Source organism: Pituophis catenifer, unplaced genomic scaffold (genome assembly GCF_029215685.1).
Source record: "Pituophis catenifer annectens isolate HBS135680 unplaced genomic scaffold, rPitCat1.0.hap2 SCAF_3, whole genome shotgun sequence".
In the NCBI taxonomy this organism is placed as follows: Eukaryota; Metazoa; Chordata; class Lepidosauria; order Squamata; family Colubridae; genus Pituophis; species Pituophis catenifer.
Genome location: NW_027256883.1, coordinates 164995545 through 165011641, shown reverse-complemented (window position 1 = coordinate 165011641; position 16097 = coordinate 164995545). Strand labels below are relative to the sequence as shown.

General features: G+C 43.3%; 2 protein-coding genes across 2 annotated transcripts in view; both read right to left on the bottom strand.

Moving 5' to 3' along the window:
* Positions 1-7541, bottom strand: part of OARD1 (O-acyl-ADP-ribose deacylase 1) — a 40893-nt gene extending 33352 nt beyond the window's left edge. Inside the window, exon 1 of the mRNA XM_070941479.1 lies at positions 6217-7541. Coding sequence (XP_070797580.1) covers positions 6217-6261 — 45 coding nt within the window. The 5' untranslated portion in view covers positions 6262-7541. The remainder of the gene's footprint in view (positions 1-6216) is intronic.
* ETV7 (ETS variant transcription factor 7) lies at positions 7541-14698 on the bottom strand. The gene is made up of 7 exons (XM_070941476.1): positions 14589-14698; positions 13661-13825; positions 12961-13083; positions 11409-11642; positions 10510-10652; positions 9678-9778; positions 7541-8438 (listed from the first exon to the last, which is right to left on the bottom strand). The coding sequence occupies exons 2-7, from the start codon at positions 13722-13724 to the stop codon at positions 8333-8335; spliced, it is 771 nt and encodes a 256-aa protein (XP_070797577.1). The 5' UTR covers positions 13725-13825; positions 14589-14698; the 3' UTR covers positions 7541-8332.
* Positions 14699-16097: the final 1399 nt, after the last annotated feature.

Genomic DNA, 16097 nt, shown 5'->3' with positions numbered 1-16097 from the left:
ATTGATTGATGATCTCTGAAGGGCCCAGGACAGGAGTTGTTCCTCTGTCCTGGTCCTATTAGACCTCTCAGTGGCTTTTGATACCATCGACCATGGTATCATGCTGCGCCGATTGGAGGGGTTGGGAGTGGGGGGCACCGTGTTGCGGTGGTTCTTCTTCCTCTCTGACCGTACTCAGTTTGTGTTGGCAGGGGGTCAAAGGTCAACCTCGAGGCGCCTTGTTTGTGGGGTGCCGCACGGGTCGGTCCTCTCGCCCCTTCTGTTCAACATTTATGTGAAGCCGCTGGTTGAGATCATCCATAGTTTTGGGGTGAAGTGCCATCAGTACGCTGATGATACTCAGCTGTACATCTTCACCCCGGACCACCCCAATGATGCCCTTGACGTGACGTCCCGGTGCCTGGAGGCCATGCAGATCTGGATGGGGAGAAACAAGCTCAGGCTCAGCCCTTCCAAAACCAAGTGGCTGTGGTTTCTGGCGTCCCAATATAGCCAGCTAGCTCCATCACTAGCGCCACCGAGATCCTGACCCCCTGAGAGAGGCTCGCAACTTGGGTGTTCTCCTGGATGCACGGCTGTCTTTAGAAGACCATATGACGGCTGTGGCCAGGGGAGCTTTCTATCAGGTTATTTACCAGTTGCATCCCTTTCTGGACCGGGACGCCTTGCACATGGTCACTCACGCCCTCATCACGTCACGTCTGGTCTACTGTAATGCTCTTTACATGGGGCTCCCCTTGAAGAGCACCCGGAGGCTCCAACTGGTCCAGAATGCAGCCGGGCAGGTAATTATGGGTACGATACGGTGCACCCATGTAACACCTCTCCTGCACGAGCTGCACTGGCTCCCGGTCTTCCGGGTGCGATTCAAGGTGCTGGTTACCACCTTTAAAGCGCTCCACGGCTTAGGACCTGGGTATGTACGAGATCGCCTTCTGCCACTGGTAGCCTCCCACCAGCCAATATGCTCCCATAGAGAGGGACTCCTCAGGGTGCCGTTGGCCAAACAATGCCAACTGGCGACACCCAGGGGGAGAGCCTTCTCTGTGGGGGCACCTGCCCCCTGGAATGACCTGCCCCTGGAGGTTCGTATGATCCCCAACCTTCATACCTTTCGCCGTGCCCTTAAGACCCTGTTGTTCCAACAGGCCGGGCTGGCTTAGAATATGAATTTTAAATTGGGTTGTTTGTCAATTTTTAACTTTGTGGGCCAAATTTAATATATTCGTTTTAAATTGTTTTTAAATTTTGTGAGTTTATGTGTGTTTTAACATGGCTGTACACCGCACTGAGTCCTTCGGGAGAAGGGCGGTATAGAAATTTAATAAACTAAACTAAACTAAACTAAACTTTGGACATTTCCCTAATCTTAATCACAATTACAATCAAGATGATGACAGAGTGTTTACTTGTTTATGGAACCTTTTAACATAGAAAAATGGCAAATTAGGACATTTTATACTGTACAGTATTCCAGAAATGTATTACATAGTTATTAAATAATTAATCAGATATTAAGTAATTTTGTTGGCCAGGTTGTCTGGACCTCTGCCACTTTTGTTGATCTGTAACATCTACTCTGAGAGAATAACGGCTGCTCTTTTTAAATCAAGTATATCAGAACTTGTATTCTTGGGTAATTGTCAATACTGTAGTTCAGGGCTGTCAAACTCGTCACTCGCGGGCCAGATGCATCACATGCTGGTCACACCCATGCCCAGTTTAGCAAAGGGGGAAAAAGTTGTGATACGTCACGTGATAATGCCATGACGACGTGAGTTTAACACCCCTGCTGTAGTTCATCTGTTAGTTTCTGCTACTTTCAGCAGCCCATTATAATGGAATTTATTCATTTATTTATTTATTTTATTCAATTTGTATACGGCCCTTCTCCTAGTGGACTCAGGGCGGTGCACAGCCAGAACTAAAACACATACCAATACAAAATTTCAAATTTTTAAAAGAATTACATGACTTTGGCCCAAAATTTAAAACATTCAAACTAAAACCCATTGACAATTTAAAAAGCTAAAAAGGGGGGGGGGGGGTTCACACCAGCCCTGCTTGATGGAAAAGAAAAATTTTTAGGGCACGGCGAAAGGCCCGGAGATCCGATATCCTTTGTATCTCCGGGGGCAAATCGTTCCAGAGGGCAGGAGCTGCCACAGAGAAGGCCCTCCCCCTGGGGGTCACCAGCCGACATTGCCTGGCTGACAGCACCCTGAGGAGTCCCTCTCTGTGGGAGCGTACTGGTCGGTGGGAGGCTATCGGCGGCAGAAGGCGGTCCTGCAAATACCCAGGTCCTATGCCATGGAGCGCTTTAAAGGTGGTAACCAACACCTTGAAGCGCACCCAGAAGACCACTGGAAGCCAATGCAGCTCACGCAGGACAGGTGTCACATGGGAGCGCCCCCTCGCTCCCATAATCCCCCGCACGGCCGCATTCTGCACCAGTTGGAGCCTCCAGGTGCTCCTCAAGGGGAGCCCCATGTAGAGAGCATTACAGTAGTCCAGGTGGGAAGTTACAAGTGCCTGAGTGACTGTGCATAAGGAGTCCCGATCCAGAAAGGGACGCAACTGGTGAATCAGGCGAACCTGATAAAAAGCCCCCCCCGGCCACGGCTGTCATATGCTCTTCTAAAGACAGCCGTGCATCCAGGAGGACGCCCAAGTTGTGAGCCCTGTCCGTGGGGGCCAATAACTCGCCCCCACAGCCAGCGATGGCACCAGCTGGCTATATCGGGACGCTGGAAGCTACAGCCACTCGGTCTTGGAAGGGTTGAGTCGAACCCTGTTACTCCCCATCCAGATCCGCATGGCCTCCAGGCACTGGGACATCACTTCAAGGGCATCGTTGGGATGGCCTGGGGTGGAGATGTACAGCTGAATATCATCAGAGTACTGATGGAACTCCACCCCAAAGCCACGGATGATCTCACCCAGCGGCTTCACATAAATGTTGAACAGAAGGGGTGAGAGGACCGACCCCTGCGGCACCCCACAAACAAGGCCCCTCGGGGTCGACCTCTGCCCCCCTGCCAACACCGACTGCGACCGGTCAGAGAGATAGGAGGAGAACCACTGCAAAATGGTGCCCCCCACTCCCAACCTCTCCAACCGGCGCAGCAGGATACCATGGTCGATGGTATCAAAAGCCGCTGAGAGATCTAACAGGACCAGGATAGAGGAGCAACCCCTATCCTGAGCCCTCCAGAGATCATCCACCAACGCGACCAATGCCGTTTCTGTGCTGTACCCAGGCCTGAAGCTGGACTGGACTGGATCCAGATAGACAGCTTCATCCAGGTACCCAGGAAGCTGTCGCGCCACCACACTCTCAACAACCTTCGCCAAAAAGGGAAGGTTGGAGACCGGACGGTAGTTAGCCAAAACAGCCGGATCCAGAGCAGGCTTCTTGAGGAGGGGCCTCACCACCGCCTCTTTCAAGGCGGATGGCAAGACACCCTCAATGAAGCGTTGATAATCCCCTGGAGCCAGCCTCGCGTAACCTTCCGGGAGGCCAGCACCAACCAGGAGGGACACGGGTCCAATAAACATGTGGTCGCGTTCAGCCCCCCCCAGTATCCTGTCCACGTCCTCGGGAGCAACAGGGTCGAACTCCTCCCAAATGGCAGTCTCAAGACCGGCACCCATCATCCCGTCTGTACCTACCCAGTCAGAGACCAAGCCTTCCCGAATCTGAGTGATTTTATCGTGCAGATAGACAAAATCCTCAGCACGACCCTGCAAGGGATCCTCCCACGCTCCCAGGTGAGGAGGGAGCAGGTCACCCTAAACAGGGTGGCCGGGCGGTTATCTGCCAATGCGATAAGAGCGGAAAAATAGTTACATTTTGCCGCTTTTATCGCCACTAGGTAGGTCTTAATCTGAGACCTTACCAGTGTTCGGTCAGATTCAGAGCGACTAGATCTCCAACTGCTCTCTAGGCGACTTTTCCGGCGCTTCATCTCCCTCAGCTCCTCAGAGAACCAAGGAGCCAGGTAGACTCGGCAAGGGGTCAGAGGCCGCACAGGCACGACTCAGTCCAAAGCGTCAGTGGCCGCCCTATCCCAGGCGGCCACCAGCTCCTCAGCCGAGCCATGAGTCAGAGCCTCAGGAAGTGGCCCAAGCTCCATCTGGAACCTATTAGGATCCAGCCTGGGGCGGAATGATCCGACCATGACAAGGTCTCAATCACTAACTCCCCTATCTCAAGATCATTCATCCACTGTCCAGAGACAAAAATCAAGTCCAGAGTGTGTCCTCCCGTGTGAGTGGGCCCATGAATTAATTGGGTCAGGTCCATGGCCGTCATGGAAGCCATGAACTCCCGGGCCGCCTCAGACGCCTCGCCGACAGACGGCAGGTTAAAGTCCCCCATGACCATAAGCCTGGGGGTCTCCACCGCCACCTTGGCAATCAATACCCCAAAGATCCCTCATGCCGTGTTAGGTGCTCTCTGGGTCATGTTGGCTACATGGAGGAAAAGTAGGTTAGGATGGATGCATGAAAGTCAGTGTGTGTATGTGAGGTATGGTATCAGTTGGGAATGGCCTGTGTGGGAAGTGGTTGAGAAGCTTGCTTGGGAGTGAACAAGGGGTGCTGTGCAAATCAAAGACCGTGCACGGGGACGGCACAGGTTGTGAAATGCATATAAGTGCCCAAGAGTCATCACAGGGTTGGGATGGGTGCATGGGATGCTATGGGGTGAAGGAAGGAGCCTTGGTGGCACAGCAGACTAAAGTGCTGTTAAGTAACACCAGCTGCCTGCACTTACTGCAGGTTCGAATCTCACCAGGCTCAAGGTTGACTCAGCCTTCCATCCTTTCGAGGTAGGTAAAATGAGGACCTGGATTGTGGGGGTGATAAGCTGACTTTGTATAAAAAAGAACACCGCTTAGGGGGGGCCGAAAGCCCTACTAAGCAGGTATATACAAAAGTATGAATGCTATTGCTTAACCCATTGTAAGCCGCCCTGAGTCTCCGGAGATGGGCGGCATATATATATACGGGTAGCATAGATCAGGAAGGAGGTGCCCAACAGGTGCTGCATGGGCCAGGGAACATTCACGGGGGGGGGGGGGGAGTTGGGGAAGATGTACAGGGGTATGCAAAAGGTGCTGCAGAAAAAGGAAAGACATTTGGGGATCTGTGGATTGAAAAGGCACACAGTGGGGTCCCCAAAACAAGCTGCATGGGTCATGGAAGTTGCATGGGGTGTGCAACAGGTGTTGCATGAGTTAGGGAAGGCAAGTGGAGAGGGCACAGGTCGTGGGAAGGTGTGGAGAGGTTGCATGGACCAGGAAGGGTTCATGGGTGTTCCTTCTTCCCTTCCCCCTTCCCAGCAGGCAGGTAAATGGCTGCTGCTGGGTGAGGAAAGGAGTGAGGGATTGCAAGACTGGCTGGGAAATTGTCAAGGAATGAAAAAATGAAGATCTAGAGACTGCAGCAACAACCCAGCAGCATAGCATATAAATAAAAATATTTTACCGCAGATCCCATTTATCTCTTATAAAACAAACAAAACAGAAACTTCAGAGTACAAGATAAAAACTATTTATTAAATATAATTAATTACTTTGATTTTGATCTATAAAACCACTCGGCAATTCGATGAGATTATAAAATCTCTAAGAAAACTGGGCAAACTTTTACCTGTGAAAGCCGCACCAAATGATAATTTGTTATAGATGATTACAGTAATTCATTTACCTTCTTTCTCCCAGTGACCTTGAGTGGACTGCCTGGGAAAAGAGGTAACACTGTCCTAAATCAAGTTTACTTCTTTACAAATCAAGTTTTTTTGTTGTTGTTGCAGTCTTCCCATCCCTTTACTAGCAAGGGTACTAACAGCAATGAAATGCCAGCAATCAGGAAATGGTTGCTGGAAGAATCAAGCAAAACATACAGGAAGCAATTAACACTTAGATTTGCAAATTTCATGTTTTTTTAATTCTAAGAAGAAAATTATTTCCATTTTTTAAAAGTAAGCAGAGTGAAAGTCAAATGAATCCCATAGCTGACTTTGATAGCGATTAAATATTGCCAAGCAAGTCTTTATCTGGATTCACATAAGCCATGTCATGCCCTATATTGGAGAGATTTCAACCCAGTCTAATTGTTGAAGCACACACAGTGGCTTCATTCACAATACAAGTAGTCCACCACTAATTCAGCAACAGATCAAAATTATGACAACACCGAATGAGGACTTACGACTGGAGCACAAAGTTTCAACTGTGGCGACATCTCCGCAGTCATAGGATTGCATTCTGGGCATACAGGTGCCCAGCTCACAATTAAAACTTGGCAGCAAGCCACAATCACGAGATCACCATTTGCAACATTTCTTGCCAGCTTCTCACAGGCAAACTCAATGGGGAAGCTGGCAACGAAGGTCACAATGTGCTCCTGTAAAACACTTCCCACAGCCTTGTCTTCTGAGGAAACCCACTACAGAGTAAGAGATCTCATACTCTGTAGCATTCTCTCACCTGTTGCGGTCCAAGTGAGAGGGATCTAGGAGTCAATCACTTAAGTATGAGCCAAATCAGGGGTGAAATGCTCCCGGATCGCCCGAAAATCCCTGCCCCCCCCCCTTTGCCCAGCTGAGCCGCACAATCATCAGAGGCTTTTTTTTTATTTTTAAAAGCATTTTTTCTACAACCTCTTTGGCTGAAAAAATGCTTTTAAAAATTAAAAAAAAAGCCTCTTTATGATTGCGCGGCTCAGCTGGGATTGTCAGAGGCTTTAAAAAAAAAAAGAAAGCCTCTGCTGATCAGGCAAGTCAACTGAGATTGTCAGAGGCTTTTTTTAAAAAAAGAAAGCCTCTGCCGATCAAGCAAGTCAGCTGGGATCATCAGAGGCTTTAAAAGCATTTTTTTACAACCTCTTCAGCCGAAGAGGTTGTAGAAAAAATGGTTTTAAAAGTGTAAAAAAAAAAAAAATTGGCCACGCCCACTCAGTCATATTACCCCACTACCACCAAGCCACGCCCACAGAACCAGTAGTAACAAATTTTACATTTCACCACTGAGCCAGATGTATGCTAGTTGCCAATAAAGCCAGTGCAGTCCTAGGTTGCATCAACAGAGGGGTAGTACCAAAATCACATTAGATGTTAGTATCACTAATGAAGAGTAGAACTAGGGGTGGCACGATAGTGGTCTTCCAATATTTGAGGAGCTGTCACAGAGAAGAAGGGGTCAACCTATTTTGCAAAGCTCCTGAAGGCAAGGCAAGAATTAATGGATAAAAGCCAGTGGTAAAATCCAATTTTTTTTACTATCGGTTCTGTGGGCGTGGCTTGGTGGGCGTGATGTGGCTTGATGGGAGTGGCAGGGGAAGGATACTGCAAAATCTCCATTCCCACCCCACTCCTGGGGGAAGGATATTGCAAAATCTCCATTCCCACCCCACTCCTGGGGGAAGGATACTGCAAAATCTCCATTCCCACCCCACTCTGGGGCCAGCCAGAGCAGTGGTGGGTTGCCCCCGGTTTTCACCGGTTCTATAGAATCAGTAATAAAACCGGCGGGAGGCCCTGCCCACCAATGTCATCAAAACGCTTCTGCGCATGTGCAGAAGAGCGCACACACGGCTCAGTTGCAAACCAGTAGTAAAGGTAAGTAGAACCCACCCCTGAGCCAGAGGTGGTATTTGCCGGTTCTCCGAACTACTCAAAATTTCCACTACCGGTTCTCCAGAACCTGTCAGAACTTGCTGGATTTCACCCCTGATAAAAGCTTAACAAAGAGAGATCCAACCTAGCAATAAGGAGAATTTCCCTGTCAGTTAGAACAATTAATCACTGGCTTGTTCAAGAAATTGTGGGTGCTCCATGAATGGAAGTTTTAAAGAAGAGATTAGACAGCCATTTGTCCAGAATGCTATAGGTTTCCTGCTTGAGCAGGGAGTTGAACTAGAAGACCTCCAACTCTGTTATTCTGAAAGTATTCTGTAACAATGATCATTGCAAGTATCTGAGGCTTTTTGTTGTTTTTTTCCAGATGAAAAACTGCTTAATTTCCCATGAGGTGTTTTTATATGGGTAGGAGAATAACTTTGAGAACACCTAAGAAATTCTACAGCCACATGACTGAGGAACTAGAACTGATTTGTGGATTCAGTTTTTAAACTTTGTTTTGCACATATACTTCTATTACGTTTGACAGCAGACATCCACTGGATTAGTTCTTTGCATTTCATTTACAGGATGCACAATTCCCCAAGGCCTTTTTTGTTTTCTGTCTTCATATGGTCATCAAATGTTTTCCTGCTGATTAACACAAGCTCTTGATGGCCACTATGGCATGGCAAAATTGGCAAATGTCTACAGTGAGATTTCTGGTAAAATGTTTGAGTCCTCTCCTTTCTGCTCTTCATTGTTCAATTTACTGGCTGTGTACTGTTTTATTTCTCCAGGAACTTTTAGGAATCTGGAATTAAGCATTAAAAAAAATAATCAACTTTTTTTTCCTGATAATCCAATACCCTCCCGACTCCTTTCAGTAATACACAAAGAGATACACACACAAAAACACATAATCCAGGGACAAAAAGGGATTGCTCTGTATCTATTAAAATATTTATGTTAATGCAGGAAGTCAAACAGTGTTGCACTGGATATGCTAATATCCCTGCTTTCTTATATGAAAAGATACTTTAAAATGAAAAATGTGCTTCTAGTCCTATTTGCATAGAATTTCAAAACACATTAGTCAAGTATTAAAATGCAATTGTAATTCATTTTGTTGACAAGGGATTATGGTCCAGAATTTCCAAGATTCAAAGGATAAAGTTGCAATGAAGGAGGAAAAAACATCCCCCCAAAAATACATAAAAGTTATTGCGCTTAAACCTGTCAATCAAGATTATTTAATTATGAAATTTATATAGCCACTCATCTCGCCTGGTATTCCTAGGTGGCTCATGGCAACCAGGAAAAATATCAACATAAAAACATATCACACCTTTCCTATCAAGATAATAGATATTGTTAATCCTCTGACTCAACCCCTTGGGCAAAAATCAGCAAAGTCTGAAAAACATAAACTCTGAGCAACCAAGCAGGGACAGGAAGGTTCTGTCCATCAGACCAGCTTTAGAAATAAGATGGGAGAATCCCATTTTTTTTTCCTTTGTTCTTTTGCTTTACATTCCCAGAGGAGAGGCATCTATTCAGACTGGCTTCTTATCAGGAAAGCAAAAGCAGAGAAAGAAAATAGCCATCCTTTGAAATGTGGAATTAGGTACAATTTAGAATCCTTTCTAACATTTAATTTATGGGCTGATTTGTGCTGTGTTTTTGTTGCACTGTATTTTGGATGTGTGGCTGTTCCTGAAAGATTCCTGTTGAGTTAAAGCTTCCAGGGGTTATTCTTTTTACTCTTTTGCCACTGTTTTCAATTCTAAATAAGTTTCATAAGCTTAATCAACATAATAAAATATGTGTATCATCTTCTCATTTCTGGTATCAATAGGGTCATTCAAACAGGGTGTGAAATAGGGTGTGAAACTTGGCCTTTCACACATCTCAGTCATTTGATGACCAAACCATTTGAGAGAAAATTTTTTACTCTGTTTCTCTTAAGTAAAGTTGCAGAGAGCACCCACTGAACAAGGACTGTGGGAGGGGAAATGCGCGGGAGAGGCTCAGGGATGCATCTTGACCTCACCTGAATAATAATTTCTGTCCAGTTTCCTTTTTGATGATGTTGAGTTTATAATAATGCCTCAATGCTCTTGACATCTTCTCATATGTCATATTCCTTCGGTTCTGAAAATAGTTTAAAATTGTGATTATAACATCAATTTGCTTTCTCTTGCCTAATTACTAATTTGAATTAGAAAAGAGTTGTCAGGAAACCTGCATGCATAACCTCTTTCAGTGGAGATAGGATGGGAATTATGTAACCAAGCATAAATACCTTGTTTTACATACAGTTAAAGTACTAGCTTTATGAATTAATTTAGAATTATAAGAATGTAAAAGCGAAACACTCTGATGCAATGATAAGATAGCAAACTAAGACCTAGGAAACCCACATTTAAGTCCCCATTCAATCTCTAGCAGACTCTGGCCAGTCGTAATATTTCAGCTCAACTTATTATGCCAAATTGTTCTGATGATTAAATGAGGGATGCCAGTGCATGCTACCTTGAATTCTTACAGGAAAGTCAAGGCAGACATACTGTATAATAAATACATGCAAGTACTCCCTTTTTCCCAGACTGTATCAAATCATCTTCTGTGCTCCCCTTTAATCTGTCATAATAGCTAGGATATTCCCAGCTCTACTTTTAACAAAACTGACCAACATTATGACAAATGTACATTTACCCACACCTTGGGAATATAACTTTGTTAAATTATCTCCAAAGAACATTGGGGGACTATAGAAGATGTACAAATTGGTGCCCTCCAGGTAGGCTGAGAGTACTAGTCCTAATCAGTGCATCTGAACAGAAATTTATCTCTGCTTATAGAAGGATTGCCTTATTTAGTACCTTTTGATTACCCCAGAGTCCAGCAAGGCCTTTGGGATCTACAACCCGAAAGATCTTGGTTTCTTTGTCTTCCCACTTGATAACTGATTCATACTGGCTATCAGAGAGGAGCCGGTAGATGAATTCCAAAAGTAACCTACAGTCTGAGAATTAGTTACATTGAGAGAAATGTTGTTCAAGACAGAATAACATGGATTAGTTCAGTGGTGAAATGTAAAATTTGCTACTACCGGTTCTGTGGGCGTGGCTTGGTGGTGGGGAGGTAATGTGACTGAGTGGGCGTGGCCAAGGTTTTTTTTTATACTTTTAAAATCATTTTTTCTACAACCTCTTCGGCTGAAGAGGTTGTAAAACAAATGCTTTTAAAAGCCTCCGACAATCCCAGCTGAGTTACTTGATCGTGAGAAGTTTTTTTTTCTTTTAAAAGCCTCTGACAATCCCAGCTGAGCCACGCGATCATCAGAGGCTTTTTTTTTTTACTTTTAACAGCATTTTTTTGGCCAAAGAGGTTGTAGAAAAAATGCTTTAATTTTTTTTTTTTAAAAAAGCCTTTAATGATCGTGCACCTCACCTGGGCATGGGGGAGGTAGGGATTTTTGCTACCGGTTCTCCGAACCACCCGCTGCCATTGCTACCGGATCGGATGATCCTGTCCGAACCGGGAGCATTTCACCCCTGGATTAGTTCCTGCTACACTGCATCACTTTTAAAGACAGCTGTAGGATGCATTTGCAAGTGACCATAGCTGAATAGTGAATAAAGTTGGGTTCCCATGCTTCCAAATCGGTGCTGTTAACCAATGGGGGGAGTGGAGCAAATGCCCATGATGTATAAGAACAGGTAAGCATTCCTGTCAACTACATAGCAAAAGAATAACATCTTGGTAAATTTACCCTTACCTGCTATTTTTCCACTGACCAGAGCAGCTGATTTTACAGGAAAAGAGCAAATGTTTCCACCATGGCTGATCTCTGGGTTGCTATAAGCAAGAGGGGTCATCCCAGGAGTACAGAGTGTCTTGGTGGAAGACTGAGATGAGTCCGAGTAACCTGCATGACTAGTGAAGATTGTTGGATATTCTGAAGGCAATGCAGGGACCTTAGCTGGGAAATTTTCTAACTGGCACTTGGTACCTGTGAGAAGAGACCAGATTCAAAACAGAGCTTTTGACATTTTCTAAGCCAGCCCTCTTCATTCTGGAGCTCACTAAGTACAGTACAACGATCTGAAGAAATACCAGGTTGGGAAAGGCAGATCTATGCTAATCAACTGGAAATCGATGTAACAGAAGGTACTGCGATTAGATACATTAGCTGTGGTTGTTTTGCTGTGAACACAGTCATCTTTGAAGTCTATTTGATCATATATTTCTTTTATATAAAGAAAACTCTTATCAGGTTTGTCCCAGGCTATCTGTACCTAGACCAATTCTTGAATATTTTGTAAATGTTTATGATAGTGATCCATACAAATTCATTATTTATTTATCTAAACTTTACTGTAGGCAGACAGACAGCAGAGAGACAGATACATTCAGCTGACTGAATCAGAATACTGGTTTGCTTAAGCTAATGCCATCCTAACTGATGTATCCATGGAAAAGACATACAGTATAGCAGGAGCCACTTCCTGTGGCTTTGCTATAAAGATCACTTAGTTTACTTTCATCTTAACTCCCCAACTGTTTTTTTTCCTTTTAAGTCACATCTTTAAATTAGAAAGTTATGTGAAGGAATGCTTTGCCTACAGAACTGTAGTTGACCTCCCATAAGCTGCTCTAGTAATGTTGGAGAAGACTCCTGAGAATACCTCAGATAAAGAATTTAAACAAATGGCTCAATGAATACATCAATCCAGAGTTCCCACCTGAGGCACAACCGGGCTCAGATAATATTTTGAATATATTATGCAGAGTGAAATTTCTAATGTTGGAAAAGATAGAAGAAAATAAATGAAGAGATGACCAGAAGCAAGTTGGATTGACTCAATTTCAGCAGTGATGGGTATACTAAGTTTGGGCCAGTTTTGGGACAAAACCTCCTGGAGACAATCTATGAAGTCACTAAGGGTCACCACAGACCTGATGGCACATTATCAATTGAACCTGTTCTGTCAGTATGGTAACCAATAAGCTGTTGAGCATTAACATTGCAAGATCTCAGGAAGAGGTAATTCCTAATTTAGGAAATGAGGTGCTGAAGACTGTATATGGAACCCTCTGGAGCAGGGATCTCCAACCTTGGCAACTTTAAGACTTGTGGACTTCAACTTCCAGAGTTGAACTCTGGGAGTTGAAGTCCACAAGTCTTAAAGTTGCCAAGGTTGGGGACCCCTGCTCTGGGGGATCAGTATGGATTTTGCCTGTGTATCTTCCTGTATATATACTGGCCCATAATGTGAGCCAAAGATTATTTAGCATGATGCATATAACCACTGTTGCACAGCACTCACCTTCTGCAGAGCTCTGGGTCAGGTTATGGTCTATATCCCAAAAGGAAATGTTAAAGAGAGGGCTACACACAAGGGCTCTTCTCTGGGTCTTTATGTATTGGAGTAATTCATATAATACATCTCCTGTGAGAAAAGAAACATAAATACCAATCCCACTCCATTTGTATCAATACCAACTGGTGACAAAAATGATGCAATTTTTGAGTACCTCCACCCTCTCCATTTGCTGTTTATTTCAAAAGGACTATTTCAACTATTTCAACTTGGGAATTTCTAATGTTTGCAAACCAGAAATATAGTTTTGTTGCACATTTGTGGGAATCTGAAATTTTCTGTTAAAACTTGCAATGCATTCAGCACATTCAGTTTGAATTAATTTACCTCCTGCCCCAAGGAAGCACAATTTGAAAAAAGTGTATTAATATAAATATGATCAACCACAGCCACTAGAGTAACCTGGTTCTTTCCATCAGACATCTATCATATTGTAAAGCTGCCCAATCCATGGGCTTTAGTTCAACCAATAATTTCTTGTCAATAAAACACAATTTGGAAAGAAAATCTATTTCAAAGGACATTAGAGACTTCATGTATCTCATAGTGTTTGAGTTATTCCTCATTTATACTTGCTACATGGGATAATTCCGTGATAAGAATGCAAACACACAAAGCCTTGACCGAGGAGGGCAACACCTCTAACCTGAATTAGGTGCCCGAAATTTGAAATCTTCCTTGGTGAGAATACAAAGGGCTTTTCCATTCATTTCAAAATTACTATCATCAGATTTCCTGAGTGAATATTCTTTTTCAGCCCATCTTAGCCAGTGAATCACATCATCTTTGCTCCATAGAAAGGGTTGGATTCCTGAAAACAAACCAGGTTACATGTAAATTAACATTTCTACCCAATCAATGTTTTGCCCTTCTTTTGGAAGAAGCATAAAATGCCTCAAAAAGCAAGTAAAGGACATCTCAGCAATTATTATTAGAATTCATTCGCTCCAACTAATAACACTCTCCATAGATTTTAAACATAGGTCAATAAATTTTCAAAAGGAGATTTTTTTAAAAAAGAATATTCTCTGTGATAGGAAGCAACCTTACGCCAGGTCCAACTAACTGATCATCTAATCCTTGTTTCCTCAACCAGATGTCTACAAGATATATCAGCCTAGAATCCCACTGACTGCAGGCAATTTTTTGCCTGATCTGATAGACTCCAACTCAAGATGTGCTATATATAGTTATGTGACTATAAGTACAGCTGGGGAATACTGGAGTTGCAGTCCAAAGACAACTAATTTGTATAGTGTTGTCCTTACATTAGGGGCAGGTAACACTTTCTAAGCCAAGATTGCTTAACCACAAACGGTATAGTGGAACTGCACTCCAAAAAGTAGAAGAACCAAGCTAAAATTTAAATTAGATTTAATTTTTAAATGTAATCAAAATAAAAATAAACTCATTTAATACAGATAATAAGAAAATATATATGCCATCCTTCTGTTTAGTGTCACATTAAAATTACAACTCGGTGGCTCAGCTTGGAGAAGCTTGTAGAGCACATATCCAAAGCTTTAAGGAACTACCTTTGAAAAGCTGCCTTAAATAATACCTCTTCTACTCACTGAGTCGGCCTGGCAATGTCCAGATTTGTCCATCATACAGCGACTTTACTGATGTCTTCGAAGTAGAGTTCAATGGTAAGGGCAAAACTGATGTGGCCACAGGAGTCAAAGAGCCAGCTGCCACTTCAACCTTAAGGTAGGAGAAAGACACTGAAGCTATACAATAACTCAGATGTATTTCCCCAGTGCCTCTTCTGTTACTCTGCACTGCCTAGAAGCGGATAAGTAAGAATCTATGAAGGAAAATGTTTGTAATGTAACTAGAACCAATACACTTCAGCAGAAAGAACCAGGTGAAAAATTGTTCCTACTCTTTATGGGAAAACTTGGATCAACAATTGTCTCCAAAGCTAAACTATATCCCAGAATTGCTAGGTGGATAAAATGGATCAAATACACAGAGAAAGGATGAGATAAAAGCTGCAGACATATAAAAGGGTTATTAAAAACATTAAGTAATTAAGAAAAAATTGCTGGGCATTCCTAGAACCATTCTGTTGAGAGAGATCTGCTGAACAAATTGACTGGTGGAAAAGACTAGTGTACGCTTTTGGAAGAACAGAGCAGATTGGCAAATGTGTTTTGAATCCAAGAAGTCCAGAAAAGAGACACTTTTCTCTCCTCCCTCAGACATAAGGAAGTCCAGAGGGGAAAGTACAGAAACCAGCAGCAGAAGACTGAGAAACGGATATAAAAAGCTTTGTTTGAAATTGTCTACATTAAAGTGTTTATGTGTATCTTCTTAAACAAAGCCCATGATATATATTACACATCACTGTAAACTGAGAATTCTGTAAATTGAAATCTCTGTGTATGTGTGTAGAAATTAGGAGCTGAGATTAAGCATATGAAGTGAGCACTCAGGTAACCTAAACTGGAGTTGATTAGTGTTTGCAAGGGTGATCACTGCTAAATCCCAGGATTGTTGAGTCTGGGAAATTAAACACAAACACACACCTACCTAGCAGAGGCATGTGAGGGTGTGTGTGTGGGGGGGGGGAGGCAAGATGGCTAAGATGGTGAGATGGAAGCGTCACTGATTTTTATGTGTGTCATCATTAAAACCACCATCTTAATTTATTTGGCCACATTCTGGAAGACACTCCTGAAATCCGGAAAGAAAGCAGCTGCAGATTGTTAAAACTCACAAATCAACAAATACCTAAGTTTAGAAATTGTACCTAAGAGTTCACCAAATATTTGATGAAGTAAACCCTTAATTCATGAATGTATATTCCATAATAAACAAATTATGTTTATTCTTCATCGTATCACTAGAACCATTGCTGATTTTGCAGCTGCAATTCTTTTACCATTGCATGCATGTGTTACGAAGATTGACTTTTAAAAGTTTCAGATTCATTCTTAAATACCAGGCGATGAAGAAAATGAAAGTGAAAGATGCCTACATGCTTTCATTTCAGTTTTGTTCTGGTAGCTTGTTAAAAAAAATATTTTTAGTACTGTACTTTAATTATAATGGTATAGCGTATGGGGTGTCATTTTTAC

Excerpts from the sequence above, each read along its gene's own strand:
- ETV7 (XM_070941476.1), bottom strand. The coding sequence starts at position 13,724 with ATGAATGGAAAAGCCCTTTGTATTCTCACCAAGGAAGATTTCAAATTT. Across the intron at positions 10,653-11,408 it reads GGTCAGTGGAAAAATAGCAG|ACTGTAGGTTACTTTTGGAA; the intron begins GTAAGGGTAAAT and ends ACTAATTCTCAG. Across the intron at positions 9,779-10,509 it reads GACTCTGGGGTAATCAAAAG|AACCGAAGGAATATGACATA; the intron begins GTACTAAATAAG and ends AACTATTTTCAG.